This window comes from Acanthaster planci, linkage group LG20 (genome assembly GCF_054643075.1).
Source record: "Acanthaster planci isolate LZ-2023a linkage group LG20, COTS_SCS, whole genome shotgun sequence".
Classification (NCBI taxonomy): domain Eukaryota; kingdom Metazoa; phylum Echinodermata; class Asteroidea; order Valvatida; family Acanthasteridae; genus Acanthaster; species Acanthaster planci.
In genome coordinates, this window is record NC_141796.1 from 2,033,405 (window position 1) to 2,054,340 (window position 20,936).

The 20,936-nt window shown below is 44.5% G+C and overlaps 2 protein-coding genes across 5 annotated transcripts in view; both read left to right on the forward strand.

Moving 5' to 3' along the window:
- LOC110975446 (uncharacterized) overlaps window positions 1-12,243 on the forward strand; it is a 42,679-nt gene extending 30,436 nt beyond the window's left edge. Inside the window, exons 1-6 of one of the 4 annotated variants that reach the window (XM_022227959.2) lie at window positions 996-1,121; window positions 2,575-2,830; window positions 3,682-3,807; window positions 5,866-6,176; window positions 7,957-8,022; window positions 8,206-8,345. In XM_022227959.2, the coding sequence (XP_022083651.1) occupies window positions 2,619-2,830; window positions 3,682-3,807; window positions 5,866-6,176; window positions 7,957-8,012 (705 nt within the window). In that variant the 5' untranslated portion in view covers window positions 996-1,121; window positions 2,575-2,618 and the 3' untranslated portion in view covers window positions 8,013-8,022; window positions 8,206-8,345. Of the gene's footprint in view, window positions 1-995; window positions 1,203-2,574; window positions 2,831-3,681; window positions 3,808-5,865; window positions 6,177-7,956; window positions 8,023-8,205; window positions 8,374-9,063 lie in introns of those variants that run through there. The other 3 variants (XM_022227957.2, XM_022227958.2, XM_087130591.1) reach the window with 3 other exon arrangements.
- Window positions 12,244-14,353: 2,110 nt separating this feature from the next.
- LOC110975508 (serine/arginine-rich splicing factor 5-like) lies at window positions 14,354-20,922 on the forward strand. Its single transcript, XM_022228054.2, has 4 exons — window positions 14,354-14,632; window positions 16,347-16,600; window positions 17,480-17,611; window positions 18,864-20,922. The coding sequence occupies exons 2-4, from the start codon at window positions 16,392-16,394 to the stop codon at window positions 19,093-19,095; spliced, it is 573 nt and encodes a 190-aa protein (XP_022083746.2). The 5' UTR covers window positions 14,354-14,632; window positions 16,347-16,391; the 3' UTR covers window positions 19,096-20,922.
- The last annotated feature ends 14 nt before the right edge of the window (window positions 20,923-20,936 follow it).

A 20,936-nucleotide genomic window follows, 5' to 3' on the forward strand; every position in this document is an offset into this window, starting at 1 on the left:
TACTCGTTTCGACCCGGAAGAGTTGCCTTCAGACTGTTCCACTGTTAGTGGGGGAAGCTCTCCCGTTTAAAAATTCATTTGTATGGGAGTTGCTAACCTAACTTTTATTTTTGCAGTTAGTGCTACATTCGTCTTAATAAAAAAATTCAGAAAAATTTTCCACAGAACATATTTAATGCATAACGTTGAATTATATTTACAAGTAATGATTCCAGTACCTAGTACTGGCAACTTGGAATAACCATTGTAATTTACCTAGACTGTTTTGTGATTTGTATTTGATTTATTCAAATAGGTTTAAGAAACTGGGTTTCTTACAGTGGTGAACTGTCAGCAAAGATTAGAAAAGATAGTGCAATCAAAATTTGAGAATCGCTAAGAAGGGTACAGATATATTATTGTGACTATTAATGTCAGACTGGGCTTTCGTGTGCATTCTTTTGTACGTAAAACAGTCGTCCACCTCAGCAATGCTAATTGCGCTGCGCAAGCGCACAATTTGAGGTGAGAACCAGCGAAAATTTCTTTAATAAAGGCTTTTCCCTGGCATACAAGGGTCCAGTCCACTAATTCAAGCCCCATTGAAAACAGTGTAAAATCAGCACCGTTCAGGGCCCAATAGCATGCACGCCGACATCCCTGAGATTTCTGAAACACAAATGAAATTCTTGTCTGGTCACTTATCTTTCAATTTCTTTTCAATTTTTTGTGGGTTAACCAATTACATTTTTAATTATTCCCACAAAACAAAATCACCCCCCAAAAAGTGATTTTTCCGAAGTCTGATTGCAGCCATTTTTCAAGTGGCAACCCTCAACTTTCTCGGGCACTTAGGACCATTTTTCAACCGTAGTTTTCAGCCCTTCTGCCCTCATGTGAAAGCTCAAAGACCCAGGAAGTTGATCCTGGCAACGATTTACACAATCTCACCGTTTTGGGGGCCAAACAATCTGCTTTTTCAAAAGATACTGTGGGGGGCACTTTTAATGCTAATGAGCTGGTCAGAAATTCTCACTTGAATTAGTGGTCTGCACCCACAAGCAAGATCGCTGGTACTTGGCCAGGCTTACATTAGAAAGCGTGCAAGCATTATCGACTTCTTAATGCTGAACAAGGAAGAGGTAATTACCTTGTATTTATTAACATTTATACTGCTGAAAGCCCATGGACGCGCTTATATTTGTGTTGTTGATATAGCCAAGGTTTGTATAACCAACCAGTTCATTTACGTTTTGAGCAGGCAGCGATTTGGCCGAAAAAGTATGTGAATAAATTGAGAGTAGTGATTGGGGGCGACTTGGCACCGGTGCATCGTTGATATGGCATGTAGGGCGTGAAGGGGCGACTTTGGTATTGTAACAAAAGACCTCTCGGTCTCAAACCTCTCTCAAAGTCTCACGCCTCTGTGTTTGGCATTTTTCAAAAGTGAAGGTAGTTTCATGTTTAGGGAAGAGTTCCATATACGGACGCCAGTAATTCTTCCCTACAGTGACCTTATAGCCTTCAGAAAGAAAAAATATGTCCAGAAAAGTTTAATTTAGAAGGGAAAATACCAAATTGTTTACTGAGAAAAAACAATTTTTCAGACCAGTCGCATACTGCATAGGCCTACTGGGCTTGTGCACAGGTTGTCAAATTTTTTCCAACGGTTTTTCTCACATTTTTACCTGGTGAAGGCAGCTCAAATGTTGTTCACAAGTACCTTGTATCCCAAATTATATAAATAAATGCTGTGTTGAAATTACCAAATACGCTCGTGGACGACGTATTTTGGAGGAAATGTAGAGCAACTCCACGCTTTTTGTCGTGATTGGTGAACGATCTACGTTCGTTTAGTAGAGTTCCGAACACGGACTTCACTGGACATCTTTTGCACAAACCCTATGGGGCAGGACGGACATCCGGGATTCTCGCAAAATGACAGGTACTGCGCCAGTGAAAACAGCGATCTTGGCGACGTACGCACGTACCAGCCAGTCTGAGGATCGGGTTATACAATCTTTTCTTTGATCTGTACGTACGCGTGCGCTCGTTGCAGTTGTTTTCACCGGCTGCAGTGTGGTTGCTACCTGTATATTTGTGAAACTCCCGGATGTCCGCGCTGCCCCAAAGCTACTTAGCCTTGGGCCTTGGCACACTTGGCTAGCCCCAGTGACATGACTGAGTGGTGCTGGAAAATTACTAGGCGTAGGCCTACTTTTCTTTTTCCAATTTTGTATTGGATCTGTCGTTAGTATGACCGATAAAATAAAAAATTCGAAAAAGAGAAGTAGTAGTGCTCCGCTCAGTGGAGCTAGTCTTGGGCCTAGTATGAGACTGGTCTGACAAGTTTTAAGTATTTTCAAGGTACATGTAAGCACTTTAATATTTTCCATGCTAAATTCGACATTTTAGGACTTATGACGGCTAATATTGCTACATTGTAGGTTAGTGAAAAATAGGTAACACATGATATGGAATTCTTACTGTATCAAACAACTATGATTCATAGTTGGAACTGACATTTCAGGTACATCTGACTTTTGGGTCTGTGTTTTAACTGCCCCATTTTTAATGGTTTTTCAACCTTTTCAGGTGAGCCTAAAGGCACGAGTGGACATTCCATAAGAGAGAAAAAAATGTCCCACTGGCGCGACCACGGCCCGCTCCCGTGCAAAGTCTACGTGGGCAACCTGGGATCAGGCGCGGCCAAGCATGAGCTGGAGAGGGCCTTTGAGACGTACGGCCCGTTGATCAACGTCTGGGTGGCACGCAACCCGCCGGGGTTTGCCTATGTGGAGTTTCAGGACCCCCGCGATGCCCAAGATGCCGTGAGGGGGCTGGACGGCAGGTAAATGAACTGTTTGTGGCATCCAACCCAATTCGACGATCGATTCCCTCCGACAATTACCAGTTTCGATCACACAAGCGTCAAGGTCACATGAGAACACAATCGGGGAGTCATGCTGGTGTGGTGCTTCTTGCCTCGCCTTTCACCTCTGTGGCCCGGGTTCGATACCTGGCTTGGTCCACATGTGGATTGGGGTTTGCGGTCCCTACCTGATTCTGTCGGATTTACCCAGAATATTCCTCTAGGTTTTTCCTCCCACCTCTAAAACTGTAACCGCTTCTCATTCTCTCCTCTCTAAAGGTTTCTTCAAGCGTGCGAGCTACAGTGCCTAGGACCCTTTCAGGAGTCCTTGACTCAATACCAGAAAAATTCAACTACGATAGCACTTACTCAGTTTAAACGGCATGCATGTAGACACAAAATCAGCGTGAAAACACTAACAGGATTTTGCTTTTGGGATGTCCACCTGGACACTTCCCTCATGTTTTGGCTGTCCAAATCTGCTTTCAGTTGGACAAATACTACAAATCAGTGAGATTGTTGATGATCTCCAAATTCTGTGGTGTTTTTTTAATCCTAACCCCAAGGCCATTTTACTGGGAGCCATCCTCAATCTCCAAAATCCTCCGATTTTCGTCTTGAAAATGTTATTTGGAGGTGTGCCTGCTGCCTCAGTCCTTCAAAATACCTCTGGCAATTCCTCTCATTACGTTTAGGCAGTGCGAACAGCGTTCTCGATCCAATTATGAGGGTTAGGGTTAACCTTTTGCTAACAAGGTTCTGATCCATAAATTTCCTGTTAAAGAAGAATGGATAATCATTGCCGTTCAATTTTTCTCTTTTCTGATCAGGAGAGTGTGCGGGTGTCGTGTCCGGGTCGAGATGGCCAAGGGGCGGTATGACGGCCGGTCCGGGGGGCGGTCTGGGGGCTACCGTGGGGCCCCTCCCCCATCGCGATATCGATACAGCGGCGGCAGGTAAAGTCGCAGTTTGTAACCTTTTTTTCTGCTCTAGGGCATTAAAGACATCAGGAGCAATTTTGTAGGACTAACGAATGGGCTCTTGACATAAACTGTGGCCTGAATAAATGTTTCCACTCATTGAAGGGCACTTGTGTGCTGCTTCCGGTAGCTGCCCCATACTTGTAGTAAGATGCTTTCCCTCTTGCGTGACAAGAGTCTTGAGATTTTGTACTCATTCTGTTGAAAATTGAAGCCATTTACATTACATCGAGCACTCTGCTTGCTTGCAATGTGCCCTTCTGTTTTCATGAGGAGGCCACAGAATGCAAGAGCTCATTGTATAAGCCTAGCATGTTCAGTTTTTGTTAGGGATGGGTTGAGTCGCAGGAGTTACAGTTGAGGTCAGAATTGTTAGCCGCCTGCTAGTCTGAGAAATGGTACATTCTTCCTGAAAGCCCAGCCAGTTGAAACTGAAATACCGACAGCTTTTTTCAGGGAAACATTCTTCAATTAAAAAAAAAATCCATTTGGGAATCTATTGAAATTTCATAGAATCATTTAGAAGGGTGTGTGCATTAAAATTTTTGTTGTAGTTATTGTTTTTTTTGCGAAATACAGTTTGCTGCCATGCTTGGATGGGTTTTCAAGTACATGTACTTGTTCATTTTTGACACAAAAATTTGGAAGGCATCATGGAAACATTGGCTACATTTAAGTTCTTCTTAAGGCAAAAGCCAAAGATACCGTAGTGATAGGTCTGGATGTGATTAGGTTGTGAATACTCACCAAATGGAGCCAGGCTAGTCAACGATATCCGAGCAATTTTCTTCAGAACGTCAGAAGTCATGTCGTCATGAAGTGCAAGGGTACGCACCATTTCAAAAACAAACAGGGATGATGTCAGATGGTAACGATCTTGACTGCTTTGGAAACAGAACATTGTCAGATAACAAGAAGCCCGGATTCTCAGCTAAAACTTGTGTCAACGAACCGAGGCGGTCCAAGATTCATATCGTCAAGAAGATAATTGTGAGGGCTCTTTGATGCACATGTAATTGGGCTACCCTCAAAGGGCGTTGAGGCAGGAAGATGCTGTTGCCACGACAACTTTGCAACCATGTTAGCTTGGAGTATCGTTGGGCACGTGGGAATGATTTCTTGAAGTCGGTTTTATTTTTTGTTGGATTGGGTGAAAGAGATGCTCTTCGGGCACCTGAATGCGGCAGAGACCTCTAGCCCTTGCTTGTTGCTCCCACAGTCAAACGATGGCGGATATCTCAAAGGCTGCTCGCTGCATCGGACATGGGGAACCCCGCTCGGGTCCACAGGATCAGGACAAGAGAAAACTCAGATTGAATTTGACGGGACGGCACATAAAAATCTGCCATCGCATCGCGCCTTTCGTCGTGGTTTGGCTGTCCAGCATCGATAACGCCAACAAAGCAAACTTCCAAGTCCGTGCAGGAGTCTGGAGGAGAGTCTACAGAGTCAAAGTCCTAGATCGGACTTGTTGAAGATGAGATAACTTGTAGCTCAAGGTCATGATCCGGGCTGCAAGCCTTGCATCTTTGGATCGGCTTGAGTTGTTTGCCCATCTCTAACTCGGTGGACTCGTCAAAGCCTGGTCTTGGAAAGTGGAGCTTGAGATCAAAGAGTTTTTTCCTTTTTTTGTTAAATGTTGAAGTGGGGGCTTCAAGTTCAGACCTCAACTGTAGATGTTTTAAAATGGATTCCATCAATTTTGGCTAATGTTTTTTTCAAACAGGAAGTGTCTCGTTGTTATGACTTTCTTTGTATCTTTGCTCTTTTACATTTGTATTTGAAAACTTGTACTTCTGCGTAAACTCCACAGTAGTCTGATCGTTTATTGTATTGCTGTTGTACCAGGTATTTATTAAATTATTGACAATACAGTTTTCAAGTAGACATAGGAATGTGTACATGTCTTCCAGTGTTGATTAAAACGTGGAATTTATTTAATCCAATCTGCTGACCCCTACAGGATAATGATATTGTCACCTCAACCAATCATCTCTCATTCTCACCGCCATGTGACCACTCTTGTCCAATCAGCACCCGGTCTTCTCCTCTGACCTTAACAACCAACAACACCAACCAACAACAACACCACCACTGGGCATGCCCTGTATGCCTTACAGCCGGTGCTGTCACTGCCAACGCTGCGGCAACCAACACTTGGGCCTGTTTTTCTGACCGCGTTTACGGACAACCAAACCATCCCACCCATCGCCCAACCTGGGAGGGGGCCAGATTTTGGAGCCAATCTCACCCCTCCCCAAATTGGTCCATTAACACCGGAATTGCAACACAGCGCTCTGTTGTAGTCTGCAAAATCCTTGCTTCTATGCAAAGCTGTGGTGGTGGTTAGTGTTTCTGTGTCTAGTAAGTGTTGAGTCTGAAGCGACCCCGAGGTCAAAAGGCTTGTTTATGTTATCTGTTCAGTGATGCATTTTCAGGTCGTCTCTCAGGTATAAAAAGAGACTGCTTTTGCACCCACTAACTGCTTGGCGTTTTTTCCAACTTGACGACAGTGGGACAGTTTAGACGTGTTCCCAAGAACCTGTAAACCAGAAGGTTGCGTTAATGATTAAGTTTAATGTTACATGTACCTTCTAGCATGGCGACTCCCCTGAAAAAGAATTACATAATTAATTGATTAAAAAGACACAAATTCTGACAAATACTTGAATTTGGAGAGGTAATTTATTACAACTTTAACCCTCCTATGCTGAAGTCACTCTTTGGGTCACTTGGTAAACACCTCAAAGAAGCACAGCTGTGTTGTGTTGTGCACTGCACCAACATGCAAGAGAGTGACCTTGGGCACTTGTGCACGTTTGTGCTGTAAAACCAAAGGAGGGTTAAACTTGGCGTGTTTGCTCCGTCGGAACTTGTCACAAATGTGTTACTCTCTGTCTCACTTTTAAAACGCAAGGAAGATTTGTGTGACAAGATCGACAAATAAGCAGTGCTCACATGCTTCCAAACCATAGTTCTATGTATTGGGGGAAAAGTGTTTGGTTTTTTGTCCCTTAGGCTCTCCATAAGATGCTTGATGCCGCAAAAAGTAGAAAGTACACTAAAGAAAACCCCCAGAAAACAGAAAGAAAATACATGTGCATACATGTATCTTAACATTATTCAAGCAAGCCAGTATTGTGACCATAAATACTGGCCACTTGCAAAGAACCTTCAAGCTTCTCTCAAAATCTGCCACTATCAAATGGTCAAGGCAGAACCAAGCCCCAGCCTACATGTACACTGTACCGGTAGTTGGTAATCGTTGGGCTCTGTCTACCAAAATCTGTCAAATTCCTATAAACCCCATATGCCGGGGGTTGTAGGATCTGACCTTTTCCCTTTTACATTGTATTTTTTAGGACCGCTTAGGATGGCCTCTGGCGTGGGCCAAGGGTTGAATTAAATGGACCATAGGCCATAGCCACCAGTGTTCTGTAGGTCCTAGGCACCAGTCTTCCATTGGTCCTAGCCACCAGTGTTCTGTAGGCCCTAAGCACTATTCCCGAGGCACCTAGGCCCTGAGCACCTAGGCCCTGGGTACCTAGGTCCTTGGCTCCATTGCTCCAAAGGCCCCAAACTCCTATGACCTGGCACCTAGGTTTCATTGGTCTGAAGGCCCCAGCCACCCAGGCCCTGGGCACCTAGGCCCTAGGCTCCATAGGCCCTACTCATTCCTAGGCACTGACAAGCACTGGAGTCTGTCATGATGCTCAGCTGAACATTCAGCTTGAAACTTCTCCAAATGGAACGTTACGAGAGAGCACCACCGTGTGGTATCTCTGTAAGCCCTCCAAACTTTTCATAGATAGTTCCCTGAAGTTTTCGTTGGCCCTAGGCAATAGCGCCTTCTGTGCATACTGGATAAATCCGGCCTTGGTCCAACCACAGATTTACCCAGGAACAGTGTTCAGGTGATGATCCCACACTGCCTAGCCACAGTGTTCGTGTGCGCCTGTGATCCCAAGTCAGGCCCCTTGCTGTTAATTCTCGGCAGTGCTCACAAAGTACCATGAAACCTGCAATAGTCGTGCGGTCGCGGAATACAATTAGGGTTGATAGGGGAACAAAAGTTTTCATTAGAACCATGAATCATGATTGGTATGTTTTTTTGTTCTTTCTTAGATACGGTTCTCCACCCCGAAGGGATCGTTACAGCCGGTCTAGAAGCCGTAGCGTAGAAAGGAGACGGTAGGTCTTAATTTGTAGGTCTTTCTGCTGTTCTCGGTAAAGCTTTATGTTGGTTTTGTCCAGATGTCCTGAAGCATCCAGCTTTGCAGTAGTGTCTAGTTTCAGATGAGCATACACTTCAACATAACGTGCCAATTGATTCTGGGTTGATCAATGAGTCCACGGGTCTTTGCTCTGTTGCAGTCGCCGCTCGAGTCGTCGTTCGCATTCCCGATCCAGGGACCGACGCTACAGGTCGCGGTCCCACGAGCGCCGATCGCGCTCCTATGAGCGCCGGTCACGGTCCAGGTCTCGTGACCACTACCACTCCAAATCCAGGTCCCGCAGTGGCTCACGGGACCGGAAAGAAAGGTGAGCGTGCCTTCCACGTTTTTCCCCTCTAGGTCCCAATGTCCCATGCCTCCCATAAACTCAGACAATTCTGGACAAAATTGTTGGGACACACGTCAACAGCCATACCCATTCCAGGTCCCACACCCCCGGTCAATGTTGTCATCTTTAGCTGGAGCGCAGACAGTATACATGTAGTGAGACCAAACATTGACAGGGGGGTAGGGGGCCCTACGAGATTTGGCCAGGATTGTGGCTGTATTCGTGTGACTTGCCCTTACATATCTGTGCATTTAAGAGTGAACATTTGAATGGAGTTCTTTCTTGGTTCAAGACGGACGATATTCCAACATTTAGCCAATCAGCTTCTCGTTGACCGAAAATTTCTCAGACGTCATTTTGTTGTTGCCGCATGCCGTTCGTCAGTTGTCACTTTGATCAGAGTGGCTCATAAAGTCAGGCATGCAGCTTTTCCTCGTATCGGCTGATTTCCTCATTTTTCACGTCATTCTCATGCCACTGAAAATTGAAAAACATTGTACAAAGTCTCGTAAAGATGGGAATTATTTTGTTTTTTTCAAAGTCCACGTTGCGCACCCGGAATCTTTTTGATTGTGATGGAGATCTCTCAGTTGACAAATGTTTGATTTCCTCAAATCTCACCCCTGAGCTTGTCCCCTAAAAGCCAGCTCATTTTCTTCTCTGGTTCAGGTCGCGGTCCCACTCACGCTCCCGGTCACGATCCTCCAGTCAGGAGCGGCGCCGGTCCCGCTCGCCTGGCTACCGGCGGGACGAAGACGAGCCTGAGCAAGCCAGGAGCCGGTCGCGGTCGCCGGGCCCGGAGTGGGACGACCGAGAGCAGCGCCGGGATGTCAACGGTGACGGACAAAAGGACGGTTACTCCCCTGAGAGGGAAGAAATGGGTGCAGAGTAAAGGACTGGTGTGACCGTTTTTGTCTGGGAGCATCCATTTTGTTGGGTAGGGGGGTTTTGTTGCGTGAGTGGGTTTTTCTCATCGGATGACTAGGTATGTCAGTATCAGGGAGTGTCTTGATCTTGCAAGGCTTGAATGTTCTATTGCAGGGTGTAAAAAGCTTGGGTGCAAAGTTTAGTTCGACCACTTGTCACGTGCTTTGTAACAAATCGAATCACCCTAGTTGAACCATTCTGTAAAATCTTAGTGGCTCACATTTTGCCGTCAGCTGTAATTCTCATGACGTGCGTGGTAATTGGCATCTCCCACAATTATTTTGTGTGAATGGTTCCCTCCACAGTGATGGCTTAAATTGGCTTTCGATAACCGGTGCATCTATGCCCCCAGAGCTTAGTTCCAAATGGTCAACTAGATGGTCCAAACTATCCATTGTTTGGGCCACGCTGGTCAAGCTATAGCCCACTACAGTCATCCTCAAATTTGCCTGTAACAGGGAACCAGTTGCAAAACATGCTCAGCGCATGACATATTTGGGTGGTAACCTATTTTGGCCAAGCTGGTACATGTACTTTCAACGGTTAGCACATTTCTGTGCTTACCGTCTGTCTGAAATTGGGGCCCAATTGGATGGCTTTGCTTATCCACAGAATTCTGTGCTTATGTTCCACGTTCTCTGCTTACGACCAACCTTCTGTTCTTACAGTCATCAGTCTCTGCTTACCCTTAGTTAGTTATGCGTGCGCATTACGAAATTATTTCCGCTTACCTGTGAAATGCACTCCAGCAACTCTGCTATGGTTAACTGCGGGTTTTTAGGCTCCAAGAATATGACTAGATTTGGCCTCGCTCTCAGTGCCTTCGACCAGCGGTTGAGTTTGCCCAGTACCCAGGATGTTAAAGTTGTGCACGAGGTTACCAGGGAAAATTTATTCGTAGTTAACAAATGGTTGCCTCCCAAATTTGCCCAATGTACATTCTTTTCTTTTTTGGGATTGTCCACCCTTATTGTGAAGGGCTCTACTCTAAATGAAAAACAAACATTTCAAATTTTGGGGCACTTTCTGTTTCATACGTCGTTGCATGTTACTGTTTTGTTCTTGATTTTCAAGGTCTTGCCTCAAGATTTGGACAAAAGCCAGGGAATGACCAGTGTACCTTTGTTTTTCTTTTAAGATGTATGAATGAGTAAAGGCTAGTTTGTACTTGGAGTGAATTTTCAGCATGCGGGAAAGTCATGATGGTAGACGAGATAGCGGAAGCCCAAGGATTGAAGATACAAAATTTCAATACCTTTTGCTTTTCACATGAAGCATGAGCCGGCGCAAATGATGAACTTTTATTTGTTTGGATTTGGTAGATTTCTCAAATATTTTTAAACGGATGCTTGGTATTTTTGGTTGTTCTTTTAAACTTTGATTGTAGATCGACTCGTGTACATGTGGTAAAGCTGATTTTTATTTTGTGAAACAAGAAAAATGTACATAAAATGACAAGGGGCATACATGTTCGTAGAGAACATTTTGTCACTAGATCAACTTCCCGAAATGTGGCCCATTCCAAACAGAACGATTCATAAGTTGCCATGGCAGGCTTTGAGTGACGGGACTTCTTAAAGAATTTGCACCGTAAAACGCCACGTGATGCCTGGGCTTTTGGGCCTGTAATTTTCCTTTCATTACCCTGGACTGCCTTGGGAGGTGTTATTGATCGATAAAGTCAGGCCCTCGGGTGGTCTGGCAAGATGTAAGCTCTCCAATCTGAAGTGAGCTTGCAGCCACAAGACGACGGAGAGAGCCCCCCCCCACCTTTGTGTTGGTTATTGTTTGATCAGAATCTTGGGAATTCTTTATAGACTTCTAGGGGAATGTGTTAGGGATTGGACAGGTAAGGGGGGTACCCCTCCGTCCCATATCTTGCCTGGTATATGCAGCCAGTGCGCAGTTTCATTCAGCCGCCAGGCAACTTTCATCAAAGCCGACTGGAGCTTTCGATCAACTCGGTGGGAACGACAACCTGGTACGGTACATGTATAGTCCAGAGGCTGGCAGCGGAGAGCCTGCAGTTGAAAGCGAGGGCTTCCATACTTCGGAGAAGTTTTGCCCTCAAAGACGTTCGTGGATTTTATGGTTTTTCTTTCTGTTGTTATAGGCATGTAGATACATGTAATAGTAGTATTTGTGATGATTATGTTCATGCAGGAAAATGGTGTTGCTTTCAGGACAGAAATGAAATCGTTTGGTGGAGTTAGGAGGATTGAAATGTTTAATAAATCTTTTCTTTTTACTTGAGAATTGGAATTGTAGAATTGCAAATAAGGATTTTTTAAATTGGTTTTGAACAGAACTGAAGACTGCATTCAGTTGTCGAGTTTGAAGTTTTGGTCTCTGAAAGTCGGCCACAGTGGAGCGTTGCCGTCGGTGTTTAGTGCAGAGGCGATGCTGTTGTTAATTCGGGCCCAGAAATGCGTGCCAAGCAAAAACAGATTCCTGGCTAAAAGGCCTCGAGTACGCAAGCGCTCTACTCATGGTTGGCCCTAGGCAATCGATACTTGGTGGCGAAACCACCATCCTCTACAGAAACAGACGCATCATGGAACCGGGTCAAGTCAACCAGAGTGTTAACCGGAGTGAAGACTGATAGACCACAACACCGAGGAGGAGAGGAAAGTTAAATAAGCAAGGTCTTGGAAGAAAGACTAGATTTAACTGAGATATCTGAGGATTTTCATTGCTTGTGTTTATATCCTGTAACGATTCTTACGAGTTTGGTGATGGCGTTTGCAAAAGTGTAAAACCTGAAACCTTCCGATATTTTTCAATATCCACCAAGAATGGCCGATTCTCAAATGTTACATGGATTGTACTTAATGTTTGAATGTTGTTAAATCCTGTTGTATTGGCTGTGTCAATTACAAGGAATAATAAAAACGGACCGTACGACTTTATGTACAAACATTATTTCTGTGTAACTTTTATTCATCTTTTCTCTGGAAAATGAAGAGATTAGAACTTAAAATGTCTTTATTCTTGGGTAAAGTTAGTGATGTGTACTCAAAGGAAAGAATAAATCACCGCATAACAACAAAAGGTCAAATCCTCCGATTTCAATCGCCATTGTGGTCGAGACCAGATGGTCAAAGACACATGGTTACCGAGACCCATGTCAGTGTGATTTTTACATACACCCTTGGGGATCATATTTAAAGTTTAAACAAATCCACTCGCCTGGGAGCGTGATTTTATTATAAAGATTTACTATATTTTTGTCTTGACCACTCGTGCTTATGTAAATTACTATCTCTTTCTGGAGTTAAAACATTTGGTTTATTAGGGACAAAGTGTGAGAAAAATATTTTTCTATGTGCTAGAATATACAATGAGTACATGTACATGCATGCAAATCCTGTATGTACCTCGGTTTGCTAGGCTATCTCTCCGACGAGAAGTCACTTGCTGAGCTTGACTGAAGTCCCCGTAGTTAAACAAATATGAACCACATAAATGGTCACGAAATCTATGTACATATGTACATGTATTGAAAAAAATTGTGATGCTACCTCTTCATGCATTGGGAAAAGAACCAAATGCTACCTTTTTTAAAGCTCTGCTGAGTGGAGCGTCAAATCGAAAAGAGGAATACTAGTGCTCCACTCAGTAGAGCTTACCTTTTTGATAGCAACATGACCACAATAAGTGAGCACTAACGATGTATACTATACTTATGGTGGAAGGGGACCATACTAAGAAACGACGATCTCGTGCGTACAGGAAAAATTACGATTTTAAAATCTTTTTACAGAGCACTAAAAAAATCCACTTAAATTAGAAACTAATACCGAAAACGATTTAATGGTATTTTCTCGAGAAGAAATCGAATGAAGTCAGAAAACCTGAGAGAAAATGATCATTGAAGTCGAACCCCCCTTTACATTTTCAATGGCCCGCTAGCCGCCTAGGCCATTTGTGCGCATGCCTGCATAATTATGAACTTGTTAGTGAAGAGGTCTTTCATGAAGTTTTACTCGGGCCACGAGAATGAAAGTTTAAAGATTTGCTTCCGGAACGTGAATAAAACATGAGGCTTTTTTGATTATTCGTTATTTTTACCAAGACGGCGTGCGTAGTGGCCGTACCCAGTGCCCATTTTAATCGACAACGTCATGAATACCACAGGTCTCATCAGGCCCGACCCGCTGCATTTCTGAAGCTACAGTTAAACATGAGGGACCAAGGCTGTGGGGCTGAATAATTCTTTCATTAAAAAAATTGCCCGTTCCTCTGGTTTTAAGGGTAAATACAAATTATTAAAAACTATTTATCGTTACAAAGAGTTATCTACCTGCATGCAGTCGATGGGTTCCATATTCCGTTGAGGTGACATCACGCAGTTGTCAGCAAAGGTTAGATAAAGATATTAGAATCTTTCGTAAACGTGGATTATTGCTTTAAGTTTATTATGTTATTAATAAATGTGTAAGTGATATTTTGATCTGTTTCTATTTCGGATTTTACCATTAGACTGCCATAAAACTACAAACAGTAAATGTTCATGGTTCATCTGCGTACGAGGCCACCGCATTTGACTGTATGTATTTTCGGAAGTGATGGGTCAATTTTTGGCGGGATATTTCTCTTTTAGGTCAGGTGATCTTTCAGTTTCTATAAATTGATATTCAAGCAAATATTTTCCAACCCCTTTTTCCGAGTTGGATTTTTTAAGAAGTAGCTGAATGAAAACATAATTACAAATTCCAAAACCTTGGCAGGTTTTTTTCCCTACCCGTGAGTTCGGGAAGCGCGCCAACAGAGGTCAACTTTTCAGGCTCTATCCTGTTCGAAAGTGTGACGGCACTTCAGTTTAAACCACGCCCACCGCAATGGCACTGCACGTTGTGAGTTACACGCATTGATCGCCGTTTACATGGAACCATGGAACCGGAAGTTAACGAGCAACGTTCGGCGATCGTCCAGTGGGAGCCTGGAAATTGGAGCGCATCCGCCTTTGTGACAAAGTCACTTACGAACCAGGTTCGCGAATTGTAGCCAAAGACCTTGCACCAAAGAAAAAAGCGCTGCGCGCGCTATACAATCTTTGCTTTGCATTTTAATGTCCCTTTTCAGATTGTGAACAAACCGTAAATATCCAGGAACGAATCGGCCACTGAAGGTACGTTCTCCTGCACTGGATTAATGGCAACAATACCAGTAACAGTGCAGTCGTCTTTCATAGACAGTGAATTGATTGAAAATCCAAACAAAATAGGGAAAATTCCTGCCGCATATCTTCGACAGAAAGAGCCAACTGGTGGATGGAAGAAACCCGACGGCTAGGTCATCTGTACAGAAGGTAGGGGCCTGTACAACTATAGAATACACGGCCACTCTATCCGGCCTCGCATCCATGGTTGCGTGGATGCGCAGTCGAGTCAGTCGTTCGTGTGTGTATGTGCACAAAACGATGGGCCCAGCGCTAGCGTGGATGCGCAGTCTAGTCAGTCGTCCCACATTTCCAATGGAGGGAAGACCTAGACCTAGCTCTAGACAACAGATTCGGATGCAGCCACAGTCGAGTCTTGGCCCAAACGTCAGTGATCGATGGCTACAATCTCCATCATTTCCAATTGGCCTATATACAAGCTAGGATTATTGAAGCACTCGTTCTGTTTTCAGTGTGGACACCAGCCCTTTACTTCATGGAAATTCTCAGGGTTTCCCATTTTGGCTTCCTGATCCTACTATGGATCCTGAATGCAAACACGCTAATGTGATGCATACGCTGCGCCCTGATCTCTTCAAATTGGCGCCATAAAATTCATGCGTATAACTATAGACCCAACGCTTTGTCTATGTGGAGTAGGCGATGAAATGCTAAGTCCAAGATATGTCTCAGAGTGAAATCAGTCTATGAGGCAGTGCATTGACGATGACAAGAAAGTTAACAGCCACAAGGAAATTTTTTGGTCGATTTTAATTTTGCTTTATTAACCCTGATTCCGCAGATCGATGTTCTGGCGGCAAACACATATTCGAAACAAAGAAATGTTTGTACAAAACTAACTTCGTAGAAGAACCTCACGTTAATGGTTCAATCAATTAACTTCCTGCGCAACTTCAAAGTTCATCGACTTGCCAAGTTTTAAATTGTCAGAAGATGGGTCCACCTTCAACCAGTGAAATGAGTTGGCAGCTCCAGTCCCAAAAAAAGTAGTATGCATAATCCGAAGTTCTTCAGTTGTTGAGGAGGTTGTCCTGGACAATATCCACTCCGAGAGGAACAAAAGAGGGCGTGGTTTTTTGGTACTCACTTCATAGGCGCGCAAGTATTACGCACGTTTGGCGCGGAGCACGCTGAGTACGCGTAACTAATTTATTCCGGCATAGGCTGCGTCTGAATCCGTTGTCTAGAGCTAGGTCTAGGTCTTCACTCCATTGACAATGCGTGGAGACGCGCAGACAATAGACCTAGCCGTAGCTTTGGAAGCCCGTTTTGGACACGGCCTATATGGTCTTTGAGTGCACGCAGAACGCGTGCAAGAACCACTTGTAACCACATGTCTTTCTTTTCGCCGATTGGGGGTGCACTTCAGATCGGGGCGGACAATTAAATTAAGTTAAAATGGTTTGTTGTAATACCCATAGGAGTTTGTACTGTTTGCTTTCGCTTTGTCCAAGGGTAGATATGAACTGATTAACGAAATTTTACTGATGGGGGCCGTATATTGAGGCAATGCCTATTCCCTGGTGGAGCTGGGCCTAGTATGAAACTGGCCTGACAAATTCTAAGCGCTTCAATATTTTCCCTGCTAAATTTGACATTTTAGGACTTACGACTTTATGATGGCAAATAGTAGGGCCTAATAATATGTAGGTTAGGATAAAAAAAGTAAAATAGGGGAAAATGAGAAAAAAAGTGAAACATAATAACATGGATCTCTAGTGTTCATGGTCTTACTTCACCAAACACTACGATCCATAGTCGGAACTGGCATCTCAGGTAAATCTGACTTTTGTGGTCTGCGTTTTAACTGCCCCATTTTTAATGGTTTTTTCAACCTTTGCAGGTGAGCCTAAAGGATAGAGTGGGCGTTCCATAAGAGAGAAAAAACATGTCCCACGGTCGCGACCACAGCAAGCCCGCATACAAAGTCTACGTGGGCAACCTGGGATCGGGCGCGTCCAAGCATGAGTTGGAGAGGGCCTTTGAAGCGTACGGCCCGCTGAACGACGTCTCGGTGGTGCCCAGCTCGGGGTTCGCCTTCGTGGAGTTTCAGGACCCCCGCGACGCCGAAGATGCCGTGAGAGGGCTGAACGGCAGGTAAATGAACTGCACAGAGGGTTGTGGATTGCGACCCGAAAAAGTTCGAGCACAATCAAGTCCCTTCTACATAGTTACCCGTTCGATCAAGCACGCACTGAGGTCGCATGAGAACACAGTTGGAGAGTCACGTTGGTGTGGTGCTTCTTTCCTCGCATTTCAACTCTGTGGTCCCAGGTTCAAATCCCGACTCGGTTCACTTGTGGATTGGGTTTTCAGTCCCTATCTGACTGCGTGGGATTTTTACCCTAGAGTATCCCTCTTGGGTTTTCCTCCCACCTCTAAAACTGTAACCGCTTCTCTCCTCTCTAAAGGTTTCTTCAAGCTTGCGAGCTACAGTGCCTAGGACTCTTTTCAGGAGTCCTTGACTCATCACCGGAAAAAATTACTTACGATAGCTCCCGAAAAGCTGAAACGGCATGCATAAACCAGAAAAAAAAAACACTCAACAGAACTTTGCTTTTGGGCATTTCTTTCGCGTTTTGAACCTGTCCAAATGTGCTCTCATACGGAAGCGTATAAGAGCCACTTCCCAAAAATTCTTGTCGAGATACTGTCTCACCGCGGCGATTACTATCTGGCAACTCGAAAAAAAAATTGCAAGTGGCCCTCACACGCTTCCTTACTCTCAGTCAGACAAAATTAGTACAAGTCAGTGAGTGAGGTAGTCAAGTCCTTCGCAAGTCTCCAGTCGCAAGTCTCCAGTTGATTGTTGATTCAGAGACCAGTCTTTGTCAGAAAGTGGTGGAAGATCGCCCTCAGAAGTCTGGAGAAAAGCCTACGTTGTATCATTTGCTGACAAGGCTGTGGTTACGAATTTCTCGTTTAAGAAGAATGGTTGAACATTGCCATTAATTTTTTTTTGTCTTTTCTGATCAGGAGAGTGTGGGGGAGTCGTGTCCGAGTCGAGATGGCCACTGGCAAGCGGCAGTATCACAACCGGTCTAGGAGGCGGTCTGGGGGTTCCCATGAGGCCCAGCCCCCCTCGAAATCTCAAAATAGAGGTGGCAGGTAAAGTGGCAATTTGTAACCTTTTTATCAGGAACAACATTGAAGGACCAGTAAATAAATAATAAATAAATAGAATAAATGTATCCACTCATGAAAGGGCACTGTGCTGTTAGCTGCCGTGTGCTTGTAGTTATAAATGCTTTCCCTCTTAATACATGACGATACTTTAGATTTGTGCTCATTCCATTGAAACTTGGAGCCATTTGAATTAAGCTGAGCACTATGCTTGCTCGCATTGTGGCCTTCTATTTTTATGAGGAGGCCACAAATTCATGCCGGTGAGCTTAATTGTCCCCATCATTTAAAAGCCCATTCTATGAGCATAGCCTACTTAGGGTTTTGTTAGGGAGGGGTCGAGTTATGAGCGTTACAGTTGAGGTCAGAATTGTTAGCCGCCTGCGAGCCCGAGAAATGGAAGGCTCCTACATTTTCAACCAGCCAAAACTGAAATAACTACCGTGGTTTTTTTTCAGTGAAACATTCTTCAATTTACAAAACATCCGTTGGGGAATCTTTTGACTTGATTTGGATGGGTCTTCAAGTACATGCACATGTACTTGTTCATTTTTGAGACAAAGTTGTGGCGGGGGTTGTTGGGAAGACACTGAGACACGACTACACTTAAATCCTTGTTATTGACAAAAACCAAAGATAATGATAGGTTCGGAAGTTATCTAAGCCCCCGGCCCTCCTCCAAGCCCCCTCGGCTTGGATGCATCGTCAAATGCTTCAAAATCGTCCGACGGCCTTCGCGGAAAAATTGGGTCCAACACAGAGGAGGCTGGGAGCCCAACTGATGTTTGATCCCAATTGGCGATTTATCTGCAAGAGAGCGAATGCAGGACTTCTGCAAATTGAGGTTTGGATAGAGCGTGCATTCTTGCGTTGTTACTCCTGCTGGAATGCGATGGAATGCTGCAGAGCTGTAGAGGGTATGTGATGTGAAACTGTAAGGAATCTGGGCAGCTTCACAAGCACATAATTCACAAACATTTTACGCTCGACTAGCTCAGTGTCCCTAGCCGCCGCTGTTATTTAAACAAAGCTGATTTCCTCGTTTTTCACTTCACACTCATGCCACGGAAAATCGAAAAGACTCTACAAAATCTTGTAAAGATTGGAATATCCTTGAAATTTGTCAGAGTCCAAGTTGCATGCCTGGAAGTTTTTTTTTTTAAAATTGTGATGGAGATATTTCAGTCACCCCCGGGCTTAATCTCTGAAAGCCAGCTCATTTTCTCCTCTGATTCAGGTCGCAGTCCCATTCACCCTCACGCTCCTCCAGCCAAGAGCGGAACCGGTCCCGCTCGCCCGGCTGCCGGCGGGACGAGGACGAGTCTGAGCAAGCCAGGAGCCGGTCGCGATCACCGGGACCGGAGAGGGACGACCAAGAGCAGCGCCAGGACGTCAACGACGACGGACATAAGGATGGTTGCTCCCCTGAGAGGGAAGAAATGGGTGCGGAGAATAAGGGACTGGCGTGACTGTTTTCATCTGGGAGCATCCATTCTGTCCAGTGGGGGGGTTGTTGCGGGACTTGGTTTTTCTCATTTGATGACCGGGTGTGTCAGCATGAGAAAATGTCTCAATCTTGGACTGCTTGAATGTTCTGTTACAGGGTATTGAAGCTTGGGTGAAAACTTTAGTTTGAGCACAAGTCAGTTTATTTGATGCGCGATATGTGGCAACGGGGACCCCCTCTATTGTGTCTTCTTTTGTGTTGACGGAATCTTGGAATTCCTTTCAGATGGGGTGTGTAATAGGCACAATAGCCTTACGGTATATAGCAATCTAAAAGAACGGTTTTCTTCCTAGAAGTGATTAACTTTTTGTTCGTAAGAGTTACTAGTCTTTATATGAATTTATAGTGAAAATTAGTCATAAATTTAGGTTAAAAAAACGATAATTTTTCATAATTATCCTTTGTCGTAAAAGTGATATTTTCCGCTTTCTTTGACTATTTTCCGAAAAATTTTCTTACCGGAAGCTTAAATATCACCATTTGATAGACTCTTGGCAATTTATTCACACACGAGTTTTCCAAGGGAAATGGCTGTTACTAATCCCTCACATGGGTCACCACCGATATGAGTCGTCTGCTAGAATAATTTTTCAGGCCAACGACCATTATGTCGCATTTGCGCATGCGCGAATACACAAACTAAAATGGACGCACGGTCTATGGGGCCGGGGACCGAATATACGTGACAGAGGCGGAGACGCCTGCACGCGCATGTATCGTATCTGCTACCGAAACGGTAGCAAATGTAAAGATAAACATAAGCTACGTGGGGCAGAACTCCAAAGGCGTGCGTGCGGTTCATCGTGTATTAATTTGTTAATTTCCCACATCTTGATGTGGGGAGACAGGTCTGTGACCACAGTGATTCCGTATTACTTTTGTCTCCCCTATGCCCATCTTGCTTGTGATGTATATTGAATTTTTGGCATGAATAAATAATAATAATAATAGTAGTCTCCTCCAGCTCCTCGCTTCATTTCGCCGTGGGCGCCTTGATCAAAGGCTATCAGTACGCGTTCACAAAATATGCACAGGTTGGCTCCGAGAACTAACGATGTAATTTATACACTAAGCCCATTAAACGCCATAACTGCGGTGGCACCGCACTCACACGCACATTCTTCAGCTTGACGCGCGCGCGCATATGGCAAATCACGACATCCTATTGGTCCAAGAGGCATGTAACGCGCGCGTACCACCTGTCCACGAGCGTTGCGCCACCGCAGTGACGGCTTGTAATTCTGCTGGTCAAATTACACTATACTCTGCATATGTAGGATGGAAGGGGGGCCATGTACTAAGAAAGGCAGTCTCGTGCGCAACGGAAAAATCATATACCCAGCAAGAAATGAGACCGAGGGTACCCCCCCAAGATGTCTGAAAGGAATTCCCAAGATTCCTGCGAGACAATGACCAACACAAAGCAGGGGGGGTTCTCTCCGTCCCATACCTTGCTGCATATGAAAAATCACGCTTATAAAGTATCTTTACACGGCACTAAAATGCCGCTGAACGATTTCATGGGATTTTCTGAAAGAAAAAACTGAACAAAGCCAGAAAAGTTGCACCCCTGTACCTTTTCAATGGCCCGCTCACCCCCAGAACTGTGGAGTCCGACGTCCGCCCCGCCCCCACGAACGTGTAAAACCTTAAGATATCTTTCAATATCCACCAGGAATGGCCGATTAATGTTACATGGATTGTACTTTAGTTTTCAATGTTGTTAAATCCTGTTGTGTGGCTGTATCAATTACAAGGAATAAAAACGGACCACACGTATGGACAAACACATTTTGCCAAAAT